Source organism: Heptranchias perlo, chromosome 25, assembly GCF_035084215.1.
Source record: "Heptranchias perlo isolate sHepPer1 chromosome 25, sHepPer1.hap1, whole genome shotgun sequence".
NCBI lineage: Eukaryota > Metazoa > Chordata > Chondrichthyes > Hexanchiformes > Hexanchidae > Heptranchias > Heptranchias perlo.
Window position 1 is genome coordinate 46,640,540 of NC_090349.1, and position 23,947 is coordinate 46,664,486.

Here is a 23,947-nt window from a genome sequence, read left to right on the forward strand (position 1 = left end):
TAAAATGCTTTACCTATAAGGAAGTTACGTGACCATGCTCCAAGTGAGGGGTTCAAATGAGGTTCATAAACTATCAGAGCAAAGCTTCAAGATTGGGTTGGTGACCGTGCCTTCAGCAGCCGAGACCCTAAACACTGGAATTCCCTCCCTAAACCCCTCCGCCTCTCTCTCCTCCTTTAAGATGCTCTTTAAAACCTACCTCTTTGACAAAGCTTTCAGTCACCGGTCCTAATGTCTCCAAGGCTCGGTGTCAAACTGTCTCTGATTGCGCTCCTGTGAAGCGCCTTGGGACGTTTTACTACATTAAAGGCGCTATATAAATGCAAGTTGTTGTTGTTGAGGAATGGGGAGTCGGAAACACAGGAGGAGCACAGGTAATTCTGGGCCTGCAAGCCAATGCAGGGGCGCCTCCTGCTGCACAATGAGAGGAAGTGTAGTTGGTGCAAGGCGTCCCTGAGTGGCCAGGCACAGGCTGGGTTTCACATCTCTCGGCCAGGGGTCCGCGCAGCTTGTGGATTCCAAGCGTGTTTTGGTGGCGGTGCGTCTGGTTTAGGCACACAGACTTTCTGAGTGAGTCAGAGGGCTCACAAGCATTGGACCTACCCCGGGGGGGCGCGATACGTCACAACCAATGAATTACTTTGATTCATTGTTCTGTAGGGAAACGTGACAGCCAATTTCCGCACAGTGAGATCCCACAAACAGCAAACGAGATGAATGACCAGGTCAACTGGTATTTGGTGGAGTTGGTTGAGAGGTGATTGTTGGCCAGTACATGCAGGAAAATGTCCAGTGCCCTGCCCAACATTCACCCCTCACCCAACTGCACTGAAGTGGCCGCCTAGATTATGGTTCAAGAATGGCCTTGGAGCTCAAACACATGACCTTCTGACTCGGGGGGAGAGTTCACCCAATGACCCTGAAAAGAAGCAAATGAATCAGCGTTCTAAATGTAGAAACTGGTACATTGTATTTTGCATTTCTATCGTGCCTTTAACGTAATAAAACATCCCAAGGCGCTTCACAGAAATATTGTCAAACAATATTTGCAACCGAGCAGCATAAGGAGATATTAGGACAGGTGACCAACAGCTTGGTCAAAGAGGTAGGTTTTTAAGGAGCATCTTAAAGGAGGAGAGAGAGGCGGAGAGGTTTAGGGAGGGAATTCCAGAGCTTCGGGCCCAGGCAGCTGAAGGCACGGCCGCCAATGGTGGAGCGATTAAAATTGGGGCTGTGAAGAGGCCAGAATTGGAGGAGCGCAGAGATCTTGAAGGGTTTTAGGGTCTGGAGGAGGTTACAGAGAGAGGGAGGGGCGAGGCCATGGAGGGATTTGAAAACAAGGATGAGAATTTCAAAATCGAGGCGTTGCCGGACTGGGAGCCAATTGTCAGCGAGCACAGGGATGGTAATTGGAGAATTATATGGTTGTGAATGCAGAGCCGTGCAGTACACCTCGATGGTGTGGATCCCTGTAAAGTTTTCATGAACAGCGTTGAGTTCTATGGACACATAAGAGTCCCCGACAGCATTGGTGACTTTTTGAATTTGATAAATTAACAGCTGTTGAATAAAAAAGTGCTCTCTCCTGTGATGGGAATTATTTTGTTATGAATGCTCACATCCCTTTCTTACCCTCGCTCCAGAGGTTAATTCTTCTGCAAATCATAATCCGATGGCCTTCACTTTCGTTAGGAATGTATTTTTGTTTCAGTACATAGAAAAAGGCTGCAGTCCTGTGACTAATAATAATGAGTTCAAACATGGGAGTCAAAAACACTTGGAGGTTTATTACCGGTTAAACAAACATAAGGTGTCACCAAGAAGTACACACCTTACAACTGAACTTACTCTTTCTGATTTCTTCCCACTTATGCTATGAGCTCACCTCATTTATTCTGTTTCGAGCTGCACTAACCCGTAGGCCTCTGCGTTCCATAACCCTTGACCCACTGTTGTGACCAGGCCATATCAATGTGTATCAGGATGTTGCAGGCTACCTAAACATGTATCTCTCTGTTCTGGCACCTTATGGTCCCAAAACTAACGGGCTGGTGTTTAGGGTCAACAAGCCACAGAATATTTTTTTTACATTCATTCATGGGATGTGGGTGTCGCTGGCAAGGCTGGTATTTATTGCCCATCCCTAATTGCTCTTGAGAAGGTGGTGGTGAGCCGCCTTCTTGAACCGCTGCAGTCCGTGTGGTGAAGGTTCTCCCACAGTGCTGTTAGGAAGGGAGTTCCAGGATTTTGACCCAGCGACGATGAAGGAACGGCGATATATTTCCATGTCAGGATGCTGTGTGACTTGGAGGGGAACATGCAGGTGGTGGTGTTCCCATGTACCTGCTGCTCTTGTCCTTCTAGGGGGTAGAGGTTGCGGGTTTGGGAAGTGCTGTCGAAGAAGCCTTGGCAAGTTGCTGCAGTGCATCCTGTGGATGGTACACACTGCAGCCATGGTGTGCCGGTGGTGAAGGGAGTGAATGTTTAGGGTGGTGGATGGGGTGCCAATCAAGCGGGCTGCTTTGTCCTGGATGGTGTCGAACTTCTTGAGTGTTGTTGGAGCTGCACTCATCCAGGCAAGTGGAGAGTATTCCATCACACTCCTGACTTGTGCCTTGTAGATGGTGGAAAGGCTTTGGGGAGTCAGGAGGTGAGTCACTCGCCGCAGAATACCCAGCCTCTGACCTGCTCTTGTCGCCACAGTATTTATGTGGCTGGTCCAGTTAAGTTTCTGGTCAATGGTGACCCCCAGGATGTTGACGGTTGGGGATTCGGCGATGGTAATGTCATTGAATGTCAAGGGGTGTTGGTTAGACTTTCTCTTGTTGGAGATGGTCATTACCTGGCACTTGTCTGGCGCGAATGTTACTTGTCACTTATCAGCCCAAGCCTGGATGTCGTCCAGGTCTTGCTGCATGCGGGCTCGGACAGCTTCATTATCTGAGGAGTTGCAAATGGAACTGAACACTGTGCAATCATCAGCAAACATCCTCACTTCTGACCTTATGATGGAGGGAAGGTCATTGATGAAGCAGCTGAAGATGGTTGGGCCTAGGACACTGCTCTGAGGAACTCCTGCAGCGATATCCTGGGGCTGAGATGATTGGCCTCCAACAACCACTACCATCTTCCTTTGTGCTAGGTATGACTCCAGCCACTGGAGAGTTTTCCTGCTGATTCCCATTGACTTCAATTTTACTAGGGCTCCTTGGTGCCACACTCGGTCAAATGCTGCCTTGATGTCAAGGGCAGTCACTCTCACCTCACCTCTGGAATTCAGCTCTTTTGTCCATGTTTGGACCAAGGCTGTAATGAGGTCTGGAGCCGAGTGGTCCTGGCGGAACCCAAACTGAGCATCAGTGAGCAGGTTATTGGTGAGTAAGTGCCGCTTGATAGCACTGTCGACGACACCTTCCATCACTTTGCTGATGATTGAGAGTAGACTGATGGGGCAGTAATTGGCCGGATTGGATTTGTCCTGCTTTTTGTGGGCAGGACATACCTGGGCAATTTTCCACTTTGTCAGGTAGATGCCAGTGTTGTAGCTGTACTGGAACAGTTTGGCTAGAGGCGTGGCTAGTTCTGGAGCACAAGTCTTCAGCACTGGAGCCGGGATGTTGTCGGGGCCCATAGCCTTTGCTGTATCCAGTGCACTCAGCCGTTTCTTTATATCACATGGAGTGAATCGAATTGGCTGAAAACTGGCTTCTGTGATGGTGGGGATATCGGGAGGAGGCCGAGATGGATCATCCACTCGGCACTTCTGGCTGAAGATGGTTGCAAACTCTTCAGCCTTGTCTTTTGCACTCACGTGCTGGACTCCGCCATCATTGAGGATGGGGATGTTTGCAGAGCCTCCTCCTCCCATTAGTTGTTTAATTGTCCACCACCATTCACGACTGGATGTGGCAGGACTGCAGAGTTTTGATCTGGTCCGTTGGTTGTGGAATTGCTTAGCTCTATCTATAGCATGTTGCTTCCGCTGTTTAGCATGCATGTAGTCCTGAGTTGTAGCTTCACCAGGTTGGCACCTCATTTTTAGGTTTGCCTGGTGCTGCTCCTGGCATGCTCTTCTACACTCCTCATTGAACCAGGGTTGATCCCCTGGCTTGTTGGTAATGGTAGAGTGAGGAATATGCCGGGCCATGAGGTTACAGATTGTGCTGGAATACAATTCTGCTGCTGCTGATGGCCCACAGCGCCTCATGGATGCCCAGTTTTGAGCTGCTAGATCTGTTCTGAATCTATCCCATTTAGCACGGTGGTAGTGCCACACAACACGTTGGATGGTGTCCTCAGTGTGAAGATGGGACTTCGTCTCCACGAGGACTGTGCGGTGGTCACTCCTACCAATACTGTCGTGGACAGATGCATTTGCGACAGGTAGATTGGTGAGGATGATGTTAAGTAGGTTTTTCCCTCGTGTTGGTTCGCTCACCACCTGCTGCAGGCCCAGTCTGGCAGCTATGTCCTTCAGGACTTGGCCAGCTCGGTCAGTAGTGGTGCTACCGAGCCACTCTTGGTGATGGACATTGAAGTCCCCCACCCAGAGTACATTCTGTGCCCTTGCTACCCTCAGTGCTTCCTCCAAGTGGTGTTCAACATGGAGGAGGACTGATTCATCAGCTGAGGGAGGGCGGTAGGTGGTCATCAGCAGGAGGTTTCCTTGCCCATGTTTGACCTGATGCCATGAGATTTCATGGGGTCCAGAGTCAATGTTGAGGACTCCCAGGGCCACTCCCTCCTGACTGTATATCACTGTACCGCCACCTCTGGTGGGTCTGTCCTGCCGGTGGGACAGGACATACCCAGGGATGGTGATGGAAGAGCCTGGGACGTTGGCTGAAAGGTATGATTCTGTGAGTATGGCTATGTCAGGCTGTTGCTTGACTAGTCTGTGGGACAGCTCTCCCAATTTTGACACAAGGCTTGGTTTGCCTTTGTCATGTCCGGTACCTAGTGGTCCATCTGGTTTTTTAATTCTTATTATGTCCTTTTGTAGTGAGATTGTATAACTGAGTGGCTTGCTGGGCCATTTCAGAGGGCAGTTAAGAATCAACCACATTGCTGTGGGTCTGGAGTCACATATAGGCCAGACCAGGTAAGGACGGCAGGTTTCCTTCCCTAAAGGACATTAGTGAACCAGATGGGTTTTTACGACAATCCGGTAGTTTCATCCTCACCATTACTGATACCTGATACGAGCTTTTCACTCCAGATTTTATTTTTAATTAACTGAATGACAGGATTTGAACTCATAACTCTGGATTATTAGTCCAGTAACATAAACACGAGTCTACCATACCCAGATATTATTATGGTTAGTTACAGATAGCCTAATCTCCAAATGTAAACAATGTGTAACCAGGCCTAGAAAGTAGGCTGATCTGACCTTTGCAGATACTGTTAACTACATTTGCTGATTTTTAGGTTCGAAGTGTTTTGACTATGGAACTAACATAAAATGGAAGCAAAATAAGTGATTTTTTCACATAGAAACATAGAACATAGAAAATAGAAGCAAGAGTAGGCCATTCGGCCCTTTGGGCCTGCTCCGCCATTCAAAATGATCATGGCTGATCGTCTAACTCAGTACCCTGTTCCCGCTTTTTCCCCATATCCCTTGATCCCTTTAGCATTAAGAAATATATCTATCTCCTTCTTGAATACATCTAATGACTTGGCCTCCACTGCCTTCTGTGGTGGAGAATTCCACAGGTTCACCACCCTCTGAGTGAAGAAATTTCTCCTCATCTCGGTTCCAAATGGCATACCCTGTATCCTGAGACTGTGACCCCTGGTTCTGGACTCCCCAGCCATCGGGAACATCCTCCCTGCATCTAGTCTGTCTCGTCCTGTTAGAATTTTCGATGAGCATAAAATGGATTCCCTTACATTTGGTGTAATCTCAATCTCTAACACTTCACTTTCTTTGCAATTATCACAAATTGAGGGGATTGTGAGGATAGTGGAACTATCAGTTCATTTATAGATTCATAAACAATCAGGAAAGAGTTACCGTCCTCTCCCAAAGGTCAACGAGATTCAATCAGTGAGTAACTGGGATGTACAGACCGGAAAAGGCCCAGGTTCGATGCTGGGTCTGTCCTGAGTTAAGTGATCTTTAGCTGAGCAGCAGTAGGGGTGTTACAATTGGTCCCGGCTCCCCGGGTTTAAAGAAGGGAAAGTTGTCCAGGGTTCTTACTCCTGATCATTAATCAGCAACCCTTGTGGGAGAATGAAGTATTGAATGTTTACATCTGTGATTTATATAATCGCGCACGTGTTGGAAATCGACAGGATTGGCTGTGATGTCTTCTACAGTCTAAAAGCCCACTGGCAACTCACTGCCGAATTCACACATGAACAATGCCCACTGGTCTGAGGGCTCCTACCGCCCATAACAGGAACCAATGTCTGCGGGAGAGAAGAAAACAGTTGAGGAAGAAAAAAACTCAGAGCCTTTGTGTGGAATTCCAAGAACCGTCCAGCTGTGGCTGACTCACAGGAAGCAGATGGACAAGCTTCCCTTCGCATCCCTGATCTTCCAAAGAATTTAGTAAGTTGCAGTTTAACGGAAATGAACTCACCCACAAACTCTCAGAGAAACCACCTATGTTTTGTGCTCAGGTGCTAGTACTGGGATATTGTCATAGGAACAGCAGGAGGCCATTCAGCCCCTCAAGCCTGTTCCGCCATTCAATTAGATCATGGCTGATCTGTACCTCAACTCCATTGACCCGCCTTTGCTCCGTATCCCTCAATACCCTCACCCAACAAAAATCTATCGATCTGAGTCTTAAAACTTTAATTTGTCCCTCATTATCCACAGCCTTTTTGGGGAGAGAGTTCCAGATTTCCACTACTCTGTGTGAAAAAGTGCTTCCTGATTTCACCCATGAATTAAAATTATACCCCCTCGTCTCCACCAGACGAAATAGTTTCTCTGTATCTAACCTATCAAACCTTTTTATCATTTTAAACACCTCAATTAGATCACCGTTCAATCTTCTAAACTCAAGGGAATACATGCACCCGTCTTCAATTTAATCCCAGTATCATTCTGGTGAATCTGTGCTGCACCCCCTCCAAGGCCAATCTATCTGTCCTGAGGTGCGGTGCCCAGAACTGAACGCAGTCTCCAGAGGGGTTCTGACCAAGGCTCTGTACAGCTGAAGCATAACTTCCTCACATTGTATCCTAACCCCCTGCAAATAACGTTTTAATTTTTAAGCTCGGTTTCATCAGGATAATTTGAGTGTGACAATTTTTACGGTCATTTGATCAAAGTTTTCTGATGCCAAAGGGATAATGGTCAAGGCAGAGAGATTCTGCAGGTAATTCTCACCTACATCAGCTGGCCAGTAAACTGAGCTCACCCATCGCCAGCCCACTGTCGGACCCGCCCGATTTTCATTCTATTGCTGAGAATGGGATGAAAACCGGGCGGATTCTACAATGGGCAGTGACGGACTCTGTCTGATTACCACACAGGCGGTGAAGGTGAACATTATTCCCACTCTCTATAGAACTAGAAGGCATGATTGGAAGATAAGGAAACCATAAGAAGGGATGTCTTCATAGGATGCCAACATTTATTGTATGAAATCCTAGTGGGCAGCACTCTGACCTCTGAGTCAGGAGGTCATGGGTTCAAGCCCCCACTCCAGAGATTTGAGCACAAAAGTCTGGGCTGGCGTTCCCAGTACCGCACTGAGGGAGCGCTGCGCTCTCGGAGGGTCGGTACTGAGGGAGCGCTGCGCTCTCGGAGGGTCGGTACTGAGGGAGCGCTGCGCTCTCGGAGGGTCGGTACTGAGGGAGCGCTGCGCTCTCGGAGGGTCGGTACTGAGGGAGCGCTGCGCTCTCGGAGGGTCGGTACTGAGGGAGCGCTCCGCTCTCGGAGGGTCGGTACTGAGGGAGCGCTGCGCTCTCGGAGGGTCGGTACTGAGGGAGCGCTGCGCTCTCGGAGGGTCGGTACTGAGGGAGCGCTGCGCTCTCGGAGGGTCGGTACTGAGGGAGCGCTGCGCTCTCGGAGGGTCGGTACTGAGGGAGCGCTGCGCTCTCGGAGGGTCGGTACTGAGGGAGCGCTGCGCTCTCGGAGGGTCGGTACTGAGGGAGCGCTGCGCTCTCGGAGGGTCGGTACTGAGGGAGCGCTGCGCTCTCGGAGGGTCGGTACTGAGGGAGCGCTGCGCTCTCGGAGGGTCGGTACTGAGGGAGCGCTGCGCTCTCGGAGGGTCGGTACTGAGGGAGCGCTGCGCTCTCGGAGGGTCGGTACTGAGGGAGCGCTGCGCTCTCGGAGGGTCGGTACTGAGGGAGCGCTGCGCTCTCGGAGGGTCGGTACTGAGGGAGCGCTGCGCTCTCGGAGGGTCGGTACTGAGGGAGCGCTGCGCTCTCGGAGGGTCGGTACTGAGGGAGCGCTGCGCTCTCGGAGGGTCGGTACTGAGGGAGCGCTGCGCTCTCGGAGGGTCGGTACTGAGGGAGCGCTGCGCTCTCGGAGGGTCGGTACTGAGGGAGCGCTGCGCTCTCGGAGGGTCGGTACTGAGGGAGCGCTGCGCTCTCGGAGGGTCGGTACTGAGGGAGCGCTGCGCTCTCGGAGGGTCGGTACTGAGGGAGCGCTGCGCTCTCGGAGGGTCGGTACTGAGGGAGCGCTGCGCTCTCGGAGGGTCGGTACTGAGGGAGCGCTCCACTCTCGGAGGTGCCGTCTTTAGGATGAGCCGTTAAACCGAGGCCCCGTCTGCCCTCTTGGGTGGATGTGAAAGATCCCACAGTACCATTTTGAAGAGCAGGGAGATCTCCCAGTGTCCTGAGTGTTAGAAGAGCAAGCATGTAAGGCTGGAGGAATTACTGGATGACTATGACTAAGGTCCAACTAATTCACCTCCTACCATCGCGCGATGCAACGATAATGGAGTTGTTGGCTAATCAATCTCTATCGATGAGTCTCCAACAGACCCAGACATGAGGTGAGGAAAACCCCCAGTGGTGGACAGCTTTGGGAACCAGAGGTCTAAAGTCACCTGTTACTCACCACACGTCATGTCTGAAGTTACTCAAATACTGGATCCCCAAAATATTATCTAATTTGCATTTAAATGAATCAATGCTACATGTTCCCACCATCTCCCCAGGAAGCCAGTTCCATAGATTGGCCACTTGCTCACAATTTATTCCAACTAAAGTTTAGATCAATTGGTAGACATTTTGGATTCGATCCATTTCTGAAAATGATTTCAACTTAATAATTAAACCAACCATATGAGCATGAATAAAATAATTAAGTGAATTGCACTTTTCATAAATACTAGTCAATCTCCATGGCACACGAGGAGTCAAGAACAAGCGTGGTCTTCAGATGAAGTGGGGATAAAAGTCAGGCGTAATTGGACCAGGAGACAGTATAATTCAATCCCCATTTGAAATTCGTATATTCTCTGTTCTTTATTTTTATATTTCCATTATAAATTCCTATGTCCATATTTACAATGGAAACTGCCTATGTAAACCATCACGCTGTAATTACACACAAAATTTAAGAGGAAATGCTTGCTGATGCAAGATTTTTGTTGCAGGTGGATACACATTAGATGCCGACAGATGAAAAGATTACATTGTACTTTATTCAGCAGCCAGTTATTAGTTAATACTTCACAATTACTTTGGCAAAACAGAAGGTATATGTGAGATGGAGCTTCCATGTAGTATCTACATTATCTACACTGTTTGAAGAAATATTAAAAGGCACAGTTAAAACCTACAGTTTACAAAATAACAGAAGTGAATCTACACAGTCTATTCCACTTAAGTATAGATTTAATTTGTGGATGAACATTCGTTTATAATCTATTCTTTCAAGGTGTATAATAACTAAGCAGAAATCTGCTGTGCTTCCATCAGTTTCGCATCGAGTACAGATCAGGACACAGTGAATTGATCGCAGTGTCCTGGGTTCCATTAACCAATGTCCTGACTGATTAGGTCAGCGTTAAACATCTGGTCCAGGATCGAGCCAGTTACTTCTTGTCGCCTCCATAGAAAACAATGGCAGTTTTGGCAACAGGACCTTGCCGAGAATCTGCTTCACTGCTCGAGACAGCCTCCAGGGTCACGGGGGGAGATTCTACTGCCGATGAGTAATTTACCCCGCCAACCGTTTATATCGCCAGCTGTAAATTTAAAGCTAAGTGTAGCTGTGCCGTAATGAGGCTTTGAACTACATGGCAGTTAAATAAATGGAACAAGCCCTCAACTTTTACTGATTAGACACCTTCAGCAAGCACTCAGGTTAGTTCAGAGGTCAGATACAGTCATCCTCACTGAAGTCAGTTACAGGCTCGACACACATTTACAATGGAAAGTACCTGTGTAAACATGTCACGCTGTAATTCCATCCTCCCACCAGTGGTGATGCTGCTGCGCCTCCACCGCCAGGAGGGTGCAATTACAGCAGGAAATATTCCATTTAATTTATTTGATACTCAGTTTTTCCAAGTTAGGAATCTAGTGATGTAGTTGTAACTTTAGCGGGAAAAAAATACAACTTTTATCTTATAATTTTTTTCAATGAACTTTTTTTGCTGACGTAGGACATAAAACATGAATGTTTCTGAGCAGTTTTAACAAACTTTGGCATATTTTATTTTGCTTTCCTCAGCCGAAGATCTGTAGAATGTGCAGGTGATCTACAAACTAGTAACTTACAGTATAAGGATAATAAAAAAATTAAATAAAATGTGAAACATCTGTACACAGGTGACTGCCGATGTATCGTGTTGAGTTGAATGATACACAACACAGAAAGGTTTGCTGGAAACTGAGAAAGCTTCAAATTAAAATCCTGTTCAGTTCCTTATGATCACCTGAAACTCGCAAACTTGTTGATCAATCTCTCTCCTCCGGACTCCATTACTTGAACCATCTGAATCAATATACAATTGGGAAATAGACTGCATAATTCCTCAGAAAGCACGCGTTAGAATTGCCTTTTGAAGACGGTTATTAGAGGACAGCAGCTGTATAATCCGCAGATAAATACCTTCTGGGTTTGGTTTATAACATTGCAGTTTCTACATACAAAAGAAAAGCCAATACTGTTACTATCGTGATACCATAAGGTCACCACATCCATTTACCTTTCCAAAGGTTAGTGATTAGAATACAACGATTCACCACCGCAGGTAATCCAGAGCCAGTGACCCATTAACAGTTAACCTGCACTTGGACTTTCAATGTTAAATGTGTGAGAAAAGTCAACTTCCAATTATTCGCATTATTCATTTGCAAAAAGATTCTTAAACCAATGAAGTGTCCAGGGGTGGAGGGCACTTATAAATGTTGCAATGCTTCTTGACCTTGTTCTGTGACGATCCCTTCCTGATCTGAAATTCCCCAAACTCCACCTGATCCCTGCAATCGGAGGCGGTTTTCTGCTCGTTTGTCCCGTGAAAATAAATTAAACCTGGACAAGAGACAAAAAAACCGATTATTTCACAGCAAAGTGTATTTCAAAGTCCTCCTTATTTACTATCTCATATTCCATTCAAAATAAAAATGGAACCAAAACGAACTCGACTATAAAATAATTCAGCAGAGAGCAGGATGTTTTATCACCATTGCTCGGTTTTGAACAACTCGTATACCGAGCACCCAGTAACGAAAGGCTGGATTTCTCTCCAACGTCCCTCACACTCAGAAAGTTTATCTTACAAAAAAAATACTACTCTCCTTTACTGCAAGGGCTTTTAAAAAAAAAATGACAGTTTCCATTTAGCACAGCACAGAAGGAGGCCATTCGGCCCATTGTGCCTGTGTTGGATCTTTGAAAGAGCTATCCAATTAGTCCCACTCCCCGGCTCCTTCCCCATGGCCCTGCAAATTTTTTCCTTTTCAAGTATTTATTCAGTTCTCTTTTGAAAGTTATTATTGAATCTGCTTCCACCGCCCTTTCAGGCAGCGCATTCCAGATCAGAACAACTCGCTGCGTAAAAAAAATTATTGCTGCAATCAAAGGCTTTCAGAAACTATAATAAAACACAGCTGTGTTTAACATACATGCCCCAAGTATTGTTACAAATCGGGTTTATATTTACTCAGGTGATTGTGGAGGTGAATATATATGTTCCATAATTTAAAAGTAAATCTAGAATATTCTATCAATATTTAACTCTTGGGTTTTTAAAATAAACTTTTTTTTTGATTTTCCCCTCCCCCATTTCCCGAAGTGGTGACTCTCGTTGGGGCACAGTCGCTTGGGAGCTGCCCACCCGCTGGCTCCTCGCCCGAGGGAGCGTTCCTCGTGCCTCAAGAGTGAGTGTTAACTATTCGACTGTGGAGGGCATTTACTGCTAAGCCCGGAGGTGAAATCTACAGATGGGCAGTGGGAACCGGTTCATTGTTGGAATCAGGAGCAGGAAGCCTGGCTGATGTTTGCACTTTGCAGGCTGAGGTCACCATGGGAAACATCAGCAGCCCAAGTGCTGACCCAGTCAGATCAGTTAACTCAGCACAAACCTCAGTGCACATCGATGGTGCATTCACCCACTGAGTCAGTCAATGGGAGGCCCCGGCCTTTTTAAAAAATATATATTTTTGACGTAGTATTACTGTTTCAAAAAATGTTAAACTTTAAAGCACAATAAATTTACAACCAATTACCTGGTGAGAATTGAATACTTTTTCGTATGATTTATTAACAGGAAAAATACAAGAGGAAGCAGCATTATTCTGTGGGTGAACTTGCTGGTAAATATGCACCAGTGGAGGTTATAAAGTGGGAGATGGTAATTGGTGGTTTATAAGGCAACACAGCTTGGATTTTTAAAACAAAAAGGTGTGGAAAATCCATAAACATCATAATGCCCGTATTATTGGCGCTGAGTGTCTAGATCCTAACAATACTGGATATTCTCTGTAATGAGCCAGGTGAAGACAGTGGTGAGTGAGTGGAGGGTGCTATTAAATAGGAAAAAAAAGTGTGAAAAATCTAATGTATTTTGAGAATGTGCGTAATGAATGGAAATACACCATAATATGGAGGGGCAGAGGGAGCTGGGTGGACAGTTACATAAACCCTCAATTGGCAGAATGAAGAGGTAGAAAAAGGCATCGACAAATTAGATGTTGGTTTTTATATCGAGAGGAATTGGATACAAAAGTAAAGGGGTCAAAGTAATTCTGCATAAAACAATGGTGAGGCCACATCTGGATTACTCTGGACTATTTTAGGCTCCTCACTACAGGAAAGATAGAATAGTAACAGATTTAGCAGGAGAATAGCAGGGCTGATACTGTAAAGTTCTGAGGTTCTATACACAGATTGTCAGAGTATAGAATGCTTTGTCACAGGGAGTGAGTGAGACAGAGACCATTGCATCTTTTAAAAACTGGATAAATATAAGATACAGGGGCTATGGGGACAGGGCAGTGGGGTGGGGTTAGTTTTGGAATTCTCCAGCCCAAGAGCCAGCACAGACTTGATGGGCCAAATGGCCTCCTTCTGTGCTGTAAACATCAATGAGAGGTTTGAATTACAAAGAAAGGTTAAAGCAACAAAGGCTGTACTTTCTTCAACTGAAAATATTAAGGGGGGAAACTGATAAAGGTTCAAAACAGGGAAAGGAATCAACGAGGTAAACGTAGCTAATTTCAAATGGTTCGTAAATTGAAGAATCGAGGCTCCGATCTCAATAGAAGCATTCAATACATAAACGGGGGAGATCAGAAAAAAAAACTTTCCTGTAAAGAGTTATCAGAATGGGCAATGAATTCCCACAAGCAGTGCTCAATCATGAATCAATTACAGCATCAAAACGGCACTGGAGAACTTTAAAGAATATAAATGGGTCTGGAGAGACAGGAAAATGGGCCCATGGAAAACTTCAGCCTCTGTGAAGGGCTTACATTTCACACAGCAAGAAGGGCCGAATGGCCTAAACACTTATGTTTCTATTAAATTTCATGTCTTGGCAGACTGTTTGATACTTTAACTGGGTGAAGGTGCTTATTCATGCCAAAGGTTTTCTGTTATTATTAACCACTAGCAGATCTCCCATGGAGTTGCTCATGTGTATTCTGGGGTCTGGAGTACAGTTGTGATCTTTCGCTTCTAACATGGCCTGTCCCGTTAAGGCCATGACTCAAGCATTCCATGTGGGAATGCAGATTTGCTGCAGCCCATAAATTGCTCAGGTCAATTAGAGGTCAGTAAACTAGTTGTAAATTTCAAGCTCCAGGTCAACAATTGGCTTTGAGGACAATTAGCCAATGATACACTGATTTAAAAGGACCATGTGATGCAAAATGTATTCATCTGCTGCTAAGTTCAAGCTCTGCCCCTTTAAGGACCCAAAACCCAGCTGCTGTTAAGTAAGCACTGGGTGAGGTCAGAGTTTAATTGCTGTTCAGGACGCAGGTTTAAACCCTGGCTTTCATTCTTTTTTTAAAATAATATGTGATGATTGAGTGAGCTCATTCAGGGGCTCCTGCATCAACTGCCTGCCTTGAGTTCATTATGCTTGTTTTAACAGTGTGATGTACAGAAAGGGGAAGGTGTGCTGGTCAGTTTCAGAAGCAGCCATAACAAAATGTGGTGGGTAGGATCTGCACACATGAATGGTTTTGATATTTTAAGTCATTATATAGGGTTACTGGCTTCAGACGCACAGCAGGACTAACTAAATTCACTCCAAACATTAAAGTTTAGCTTCCTACTGACGGGCTACTAAATTTCACATACAAGTGTCCGAGGTGGTTTATTATAAACATTTTCAAAGAATGTCTTTCTCTTCTGCTCTCTACCCGGAGTGAACTGATTCCAAAGATACAAAATCTTCAGAGTGTTCTTAACCCGACCCAGGTCCTCATACAACTTAGGAACTTCTCATTCACTCTGAAATGATTTACCCGCAATATAGAAACAAAAATCACTAAGTACTTCTAAATGAAAAAAAATTATGAATACAGACAATTTTATGAATACATTAACTCACAACTTCAAGAAGTGTGACGTGATGTGTTTTGGAAGGAAGAATGAGGAGAGGCAATATAAACTAAATGGTACAATTCTAAAGGGGGTGCAGGAACAGAGAGACTAGGGTAATAATAAATAGTAACTTTCAAAAGGGAACTGGATAAATACTTGAAAAGGAGAAATTTGCAGGGCTCTGGGGGAGTGGGACTAATTGGACAGTTCATTCAAAAAGCCGGCACAGGCACGATGGGCCGAATGGCCTCCTTCTGTGCTGTATCATTCTATGAATTGGATAATTACATTGGAAATGAGATGCAGCACAACCTTCCCCCTCCCCCCACCGCAAACAATATCTCGGCCATTATAACGGGACAGAAGGACCTCCCCGTAAGGAATACACACATAATAACCGGAAGAACTGCTGCAGTTTTCGGTGACAGACTCAGCGACCGAGTGTGAGCAGAGTGTGTGCGAGCAGCCAGCTGCGTCCTACACTCCGTTAAATACAGAGTCTGATCCAACGGGCCCCGGCTATGGGACTGGGAAATGTAGCAACTTGTCAAAGAAACAAAAAAAGACTTAAATCTCTTGCTTTACTTCTACAAATAACTTCGTTATTTTTAAACCAAATTCACCAACACTGGTCAATTTCTTAAATCAGATGCATTAAAAAGCAGAGAAGGACGCAGGTCAAAGGTGAAAACACAGAGAAGGACGCAGGTCAAAGGTGAAAACACAGAAGGACGCAGGTCAAAGGTGAAAACACTGAAGACAAAGTGTCTGATTAGCAATCACATGCATTCATAGTTCTGATTGGCTGATTTATCAACCCTTGCATTTTACGATCAGCCAATCAGAATGAGATTAGTGGAGGTCAAAGCCGAGGTCAGTTTCATGCAAAAAATGGGAAGATAATAAAAAAAATGATCCTACAAGGGAAACAAGTCTTCTGATTGGTTGTAATGTGGGATCATCTGGAATCAATCCAGCTGCTACCATAGGCATTATGGCAGTAAAGATCCTGGTCAGGGAGTAACAGACACAGAATAAACAGCAGGAAAAAGGTCAAACAGATGCTCATTCCAGTACAGCACAGCAAGAGATTGTGACTGAACAGTTACTGCTTTCAAAATTAGTTCCAGTACAAAGAGAGAAAACCCTTCTCTGCATTTGAGTTCCTGCAACCTACACGTACAATATATAAAGTGAGGTGTGATCAGACCCACAGGGACATTGGGGAATCACTCACTCACAGTTTAAAGAAATTCAAAACATTAGTGAGGTTTGGGGATCAGGCGGGAAAGTGGAGTTGAGGTCGAAGATCAGCCATGATCTGATTGAATGGCGGAGCAGGCTCGAGGGGCCGTACGGCCGACTCCTGCTCCTATTTCTTATGTTCTTATGTTCAGTAAAATGATGGAAGCTAACTTATTGATGTAGAAAAAAAATGGAATAAACATGAAGAACATTCCACAGTCTGCAGAAAAATGGAGTAGGTACAGCTCAAATCATTCAATCATTTTTTCAGCATTATATTTAAAAGGGAGAGAGAGAAGTGTTTGTCCATCTTATCATCTTGAATGCATTTAAATACACGGCAGGACACCCGGCAACATCCAAACAGACAGTGACCGAGATGGGACAAGCAGTGAGAAATCACCCGTATTAAACAACGAGAGCATCTGCAACCCCAGAAATCACATCATATCCTCAAAGATCATCACTTGGGCTGAAAGAGTTTCTTTGATCTACAAAATATGCCACACACTTTAGGAAGGATGTGAAGGCCTTAGAGAGGGTGCAGAAGAGATTTACCAGAATGATTGCAGGGATGAGGGACTTCAGTTATGTGGATAGACTGGAGAAACTGGGATTGTTCTCCTTGGAGCGGAGAAGGTTAAGGGGAGATTTGATCGAGGTGTTCAAAATCATGAAGGGTTTCGATGGAGTAAATAAGGAGAAACTGTTTCCAGTGGCAGGAGGGTCGGTAACCAGAGGACACAGATTTAAGATAATTGGCAAAAGAACTAGAGGGGAGATGAGGAGAATTTTTTTTACACAGCGAGTTGTGATGATCTGGAATGCGCTGCCTGAAAGGGCGGTGGGAGCAGATTCAATAGTAACTTTCAAAAGGGAATTGGATAAATACTTGAAGGGGGAAAAATCTGCAGCACATGGAGAAAGGGCGTGAGTTTGGGCATAATTGAATAGCTTTTTCAAAGAATCAGCTCAGGCTCGATTGGCTGAATGGCCTCCTTCAGTGCTGTAAGATTCTATGATATAAATCAGAAGTTGCAGTTCCTGAGCAACGTGATTCAATCTGGTTACAGTAGAAGTCAGGCAGTACAGTGCGAGAGCAAGTGGGTCCAGAGCTGGGGGATTTGCCAGGCTGCTGCACAGGGGTGGAATCAGGAGGTGACTCATTGCTTGTTCTGCTGATGTGCTTCGTCTTATCAGCACTTGTGAGCTGGTGAGGTCACTCCAACACAGGATGTGCAAGGGTAGGGGAACTGAAGCACTTAATAAAATTAATTTTAACCGTTCCCTGGGCTGCTGCAGTGCACGATGTATACTGAGCCCCAGATGCCAGACGGGCCTGTTTTCAACCCTTGGTGTGGGTGGAGTTAAAAGAACGAATTAACTTGCATTTATATAGCGCCTTCCCCGACCTCAGGACATCCCAAAGCACTCTACAACCACTGAAGTACTTTTGAAGTGTAGTCACTGTTGTAAAGTAGGAAATGCTGCAGCCAATTTGCGCACAGCAAGATCCCACAAACAGCAATGTGATAATGATCAGATAATCTGTTTTTAATGATGTTGGTTGAGGGATAAATATCGGCCAGGACACCGGGGAGAACTCCCCCCTGCTCTCTTTCGAATAGTGCCGTGGGATCTTTTACACCCCGAGGGGGCAGATGGGACTTCGGTTTAAAGTCACATCCAAAAGACGGCACCTCCAGCAGTGCAGCACTCCCCCAGTACTGCACTGGGCGTGTCGGCCTGGATTATGTGCTCAAGTCCCTGGAGTGGGATTTGAACCCATGGCCCTGACTCGGAGGAGAGAGAGTGCTGCCCACTCAGCCACAGCACCAGCCGGGATGTTACAATTGGCCCTCCAGTGTCGGCAATTCCTCCTGAACGATGACTCCTGCCGGAACGTGTACACGAACATGGAACAAGAGCAGGATGATGCTGCGATGCAATCCATGGTCAAATAGCCTGCTGACAGTGGTCATGTGAGTGAGGTACCAGAGTTCTGCCTGTACCCACTCCGTGGACTGGACCCCGGAAAGTTGGTGACAAAGCAAGTAAAACCTCTTGCTCATTTTGTTTGCAGTCCCCAGAAATAATAAACACAAAGCATCAGAGCCCAGTCAAAAACATCACGACAGGGGACTGGTGCTGCAATTATTGTGTGTACAGCACACTCTCCCCAACAATACTCCAGCTACCTGCAGTCGAACAGTGTGAGAAACATCGAGTGCGACAGGAATAAAACAAACACTGTTACAAATATAAGTGTAGATGGGGAAGGAAGGTCAGTGTTCCGGTGACTAATTCCCTCTGACCACTTGTTCGTTCTCACTCGGGTTCAAGGGATCTTTTATTTCCAAACTTCTTACTTAGGAATAGGAAAATAACATGTTCCAGTTATAATCACAGGACGGGGCACTTGCCTGGGGAGCTCAGCCTATAACTGAAAAGTCACATGGAGCTATATGTGACAACGCTCCCTGTGGAATTCAGCAATTCAGGCTAGTCTTTTGTGTTCTTCTTGCTCAAGGTGATCAGGGAGAATTACAAAAAGGGCCACCCGAATTAAATATTCATCAAGAAGCTTGGTGTTATAATAAATTTAAAAATTTAAATGGTTTGGTTTATCAAAATTATTTTAAAACATCCATTATTCTCCATAAACCATACAGGAGTTTTCATTGCAAGTCGTAATAAGCAGACACTGAACAGATGTCCAAACAACTCTCAGGCAGAACCTCAGGAAAGAGAATCCTTATTTAGAGCAGGTATAATTTCTATTTATACATAAAACATGCTCTTTTCAAAGAGAAGTATCTTCAGTTAAGGGAGGTCTCGCTGGGCCTTAAAAACACAGGTGGCAAAATGTTCTCATCCCATTAAAGGGAGGAGCAAAGGAATTTCACACAAACACACGATCTGCTGGTACACGAAATGCATGCCCTTCCTCACAGCCACTGAATCAGCCCATCGACATCCTCAATCCATTACACAAAGTCAAAGCTCAAATTGAAAAATTGTTCTACAGTCACACAGAGGAAAAGTCTATATAATTTACATTAAATTCAGCTTCAAATATTAATATTTTGCTGTTTTTTGGTCCTCATTACGAATTCCTGGCTGTACAATCAACGGCAGAGGTTTAAAAAAAAAGTATAAACCCAGTGTATTTAGGTATTAATAGAATACAGCACAGGCGGCCATTCGGCCCATCGTGCCTGTGCTGGCTCATTGAAAGAGTTATCCAATTAGTCCCATTCCCTCTGCTCTTTCCCTGTGGCCCTATAAATCTTTCCTTTAATTTATTGATCCCTGGTGGGATATTTCTAAAATATAAAATGACAAAACCAGTTCTTGTAGATTATAGTCTGTAACTCTTAGCTAAAACACAGGAAATTTTTAACTTAAGGGCAGTACACACACAGGTGCGTACACACAGACACACACACAGACACACACACAGACACACACACAGACACACACACAGACACACACACAGACACACACTATTTGTTCTCATTTCCCTCTCAAAACCTTTGATAATCTTGAAAATCTCAAACTGCTACAACTCCTCCAGAGCTGTAATTCAAACGTTTCGTGAATTCTGGATGTGCTAAGCAGGTTATACTGATGGGGTCCAGATGCACAACTCAATAAGGGAGGGCAAAATCAATTGGATTCTCTAAACTTGCCTTTTTAAAAAAAATGTAAAACCTATAGGTTAATTATAGGATAGAAAGAAAGACTTCAATTTATATGGCGCCATTCACCACCTCAGGATGTCCCAAAGCGCTTTACAGCCAATGAAGTACTTTTGAAGTGTAGTTACTGTTGTAATGTGGGTAACATGGCAGCCAATTTGCGCACAGCAAGATCCCACAAACAGCAATGTGGTAATGACCAGTGATGTTGGTTGAGGGATTAATATTCACCAGGGAGATCTCCCTGTTCTTCTTCAAAATAGTGGCCATGGGATCTTTTACATCCACCTGAGTGGCCAGACGGGGCCTCAGTTTAACGTCTCATCCAAAAGGTGCTCTCCTCTGCACCGCCCCTCCCACAGCGCGGCGGCCCCTCCCACAGCGCGGCGGCCCCTCCCACAGCGCGGCGGCCCCTCCCACAGCGCGGCGGCCCCTCCCACAGCGCGGCGGCCCCTCCCACAGCGCGGCGGCCCCTCCCACAGCGCGGCGGCCCCTCCCACAGCGCGGCGGCCCCTCCCACAGCGCGGCGGCCCCTCCCACAGCGCGGCGGCCCCTCCCACAGCGCGGCGGCCCCTCCCACAGCGCGGCGGCCCCTCCCACAGCGCGGCGGCCCCTCCGCACTGACCAGACAGATGTTCTGTCTACGGTGATAATGACCAGAAAGATGTGAACAGCTGAAGGGCTGAAGATCCTTTGTTACTCAATGAGTTAATAAATTTCAGATGCCTTGCTTTCCACCGTAAAACATAGCAGGCAGCAGACATTATGGGATGTAGACAATCAGTACGACGATGCTGCTTCAAAGTGATTGGCCAGTTGAGCATCTGCATGCAATCAGGAAGGGGTCACCACCTTTATTTTACCTGCACTAACGTCACCCGGAGGAGGACGACCTGCCCGAGGGTGACAGGAAGCAAGTTATTGCAGTTGAGGTGCGATTATCACCGGAGGTCACCGCACTCCGTGCTCGCGGTGCAGCCGGTCCATTAACGGGACTCGTTTGTTGACGGTACCAGACAATTGCTCTTAAAGGGGCAGGCGATGAATGGCTCACCTCCTCCTAAAAACATACCCCATTGGCTCTTAATGGAAATTGGTTTCAAATCATTTTGGACATCCAAGAAAAAAAAACTAAATGGAATTGATAATCTTGAATGGTGTGTTTCAAGTTTTTAAAATAGAAATTTGATAAAAACTCACCAGTAACAATTTGGAAAAAGATTTTTTACACTCAGGATTTTTTCCTCAGTTGAGTATTCCATGTAAATCAGCAATTAAAGCAAGTTTTAAATATCTCTGAGTGGAAATTATGAGGTCAGTTTGCATAAACTTGAGTTTAGAAGATTGAGGGGTGATTTGATCGAGCTGTTTAAAATGTTAAAAGGAGTTGATAGGGGAGATGGAGAGAAACTATTTCCTCTGGTGGGGAGTCCAGAACAAGGGGGCATAACCTTAAAATTAGAGCCAGGCCGTTCAGGGGTGATGTCAGGAAGCACTTCTTCACACAAAGGGGAGTGGAAATCTGGAACTCTCTCCCCCAAAAAGCTGTTGAGGCCGGGGGTCAATTGGAGCTTTCAAGACTGCGATTGATAGATTTTTGTTGGGTTAGGGTATTAAGGGTGACGGAACCAAGGCGGATAAATGTAGTTCAGATACAGATCGGCCATAATCTGACCGAATGGCAGAGCAGGCTCGAGGGGCTGAATGGCCTCGTCCTGTTCCTACGTAATCTGTGCTGATATCACTGTATTGGCAAAGCAGGTCTATCAGATTCCGTGCCAGAAAGGACCAGCTGTCCAGCGCTCACTGGCTGAAAAGCTATTTGATATTTGTGACGATGCTAGTGTACAAACGAGTGTGGAACCCTGTTTGAGTGTGGACCAACGAACAGAAAGGAAAGCTGGCGACCATTAGAGAGCTGTTTACCAGTTGGGGCCGAGGCCTCTACCGAAGAACGAGAACTGGACCAGTGACCTGCAGCTCCCCGTGCTACACAACTTCCATTCAAACCAGACACCTGCATCAAAAGAGCAGCAGAGCCAGTCAATTCATCTTCAGGGCACAAGTCATGCAAAGAGGCAACTTGGCTTTACTTACAGTCGCCTGATGCCAGATTCTGGCTGGCTCGCTGCTCTCGGCTGCACCAGTGGGGAGGGAGGAGGGTTTGGGGGTCCGTTGTCCTCCTCCGATTCTTCGCTGTGAAAACAAGGCGGACAATTAACGGGAGCTGCTTGCGACAGAGGGCTCGCCGACAATCCGAGCGCGAAAAGCCGGGTGGGAGGAGGTCGTCGCTACCTTTTGTAATAAGCCATCTCTTCCTGAAGGAGGAAAACCTTCGCCTTCAGTTCATTCCTCTCGTGTAAAACATCTCTCAGCTCTTGCAACGTGAAACGAGGCCGGTTAGGGTCATTTAAATCTACAAGCGTCTTATCTGATCGAAAGTCCTCTTCGCTCATGGGTTCCGCCTTTAAAAAAAGAACAGAAGTAATTGCCAATCTTTACCCAACGGAGAGCTTCGCTGACAGTTCGAAGTCAACATTACGCTCAGTAACACGGAACTCCACACCAGTAGCGGCACCTGTAAGGGTCATGACCCCACCCCCAATCAGCTTTGGGGAACACCTCCATTTTGTTCCCACAAACCGCTGTCACCCCGTCTTTGGCCTCCAGGACTGTGCGTTTCTCGGCTCGACCTTCGGCCTAGGTAAGTCGGCATTCCCCAGTCCCCAGCTCGACCCCCTTCCTCCCTTCCTGCCAAGCCGGGCCAATCAGAGCTTGGAAACCCCCTCCACTTCACCCCCCTCCCCTAGTTCCATAGTGATAGACTTCAAGAGGACAGAGACAGGCTGGTGGGATGGGCAGACACATGGCAGATGAATTTTAATGCAGAGAAGTGCAAAGTGATACATTTTGGCAGGAAGAATGAGGAGAGGCAAAATAAACTAAATGGTACTACTCTAAAAGGGGGGGGTGCAGGAACAGAGGGACCTGGGGGTATAGGTGCACAAATCTTTGAAGGTGTCAGGGCAGGTTGAGAAAGCGATTAAAAAAGCGTACGGGATCCTGGGCTTTATAAATAGAGGCATAGAGTACAAAAGCAAGGATGTTGAACTTTTATAAAACACTGGTTCGGCCACTGCTGGAATATTGTGTCCAGTTCTGGGCACCGCACTTTCAGAAGGATGTGAAGGCCTTGGAGAGGGTGCAGAAAAGATTTATTAGAATGATCCCAGGGATGAGGGACTTCAGTTGCGTGGATAGACTGGAAGCTGGGGTTGTTCTCCTTGGAGCAGAGAAGGTTAAGAGGAGATTTGATAGAATTACTCAAAATCACGAAGGGTTTAGATAAAGTAAATAAAGAGAAACTGTTCCTATTGGCGGAAGGTTCGCGAACCAGAGGTCACAGGTTTAAGGTGATTGACAAAAGAACCAAAGGGAATGTGAGGAAAAACTTTTTTACGCAGCGAGTGGTTATGATCTGGAATGCGCTGCCCGAGGGGGTGGTGGAGGCGGATTCAATCATGGCTTTTAAAAAGGAATTGGATAAATACTTGAAGGGAAGGGCTACAGGGAAAGAACGGGGCAACGGGGTTAACTGGATTGCTCTTACAAAGAGCCAGCATGGGCTTGATGGGCCAAATGGCCTCCTTCTGTGCTGTAACATAGAAACATAGAAACAGAAAATAGGAGCAGGAGTAGGGCTTTCAGCACTTCGAGCCTGCTCCGCCATTCAATATGATCATGGCTGATCCTCTATCTCAATACCATATTCCCGCTCTCTCCCCATATCCCTTGATGCCTTTTGTGTCTAGAAATTGATCTATCTCCTTCTTAAATATATTCAGTGACTTGGCCTCCACAGCCTTCTGTGGTAGAGAATTCCACAGGTTCACCACCCTCTGAGTGAACAAATTTCTCCTCATCTCAGTCATAAATGTCCTTCCCCGTATCCTGAGACTGTGACCCCTCGTTCTGGACCCCCCAGCCAGGGGAAACATCCTCCCTGCATCCAGTCTGTCTCGCC

At 46.1% G+C, this 23,947-nt stretch overlaps 1 protein-coding gene across 4 annotated transcripts in view; it reads right to left on the bottom strand.

The window, feature by feature from the left end:
- Positions 1-9,599: 9,599 nt before the first annotated feature.
- rilpl1 (Rab interacting lysosomal protein-like 1) overlaps positions 9,600-23,947 on the bottom strand; it is a 59,100-nt gene continuing 44,752 nt past the window's right edge. For 2 of the 4 annotated variants that reach the window (XM_068006234.1, XM_068006236.1), the window contains 4 exons: positions 22,219-22,388; positions 22,021-22,119; positions 15,899-15,986; positions 11,367-11,455 (listed from right to left, as the gene is read on the bottom strand). In XM_068006234.1, coding sequence (XP_067862335.1) covers positions 11,450-11,455; positions 15,899-15,986; positions 22,021-22,119; positions 22,219-22,388 — 363 coding nt within the window. In that variant the 3' untranslated portion in view covers positions 11,367-11,449. Of the gene's footprint in view, positions 11,456-15,898; positions 15,987-22,020; positions 22,120-22,218; positions 22,389-23,947 lie in introns of all 4 variants that reach the window. The other 2 variants (XM_068006232.1, XM_068006235.1) reach the window with 1 other exon arrangement.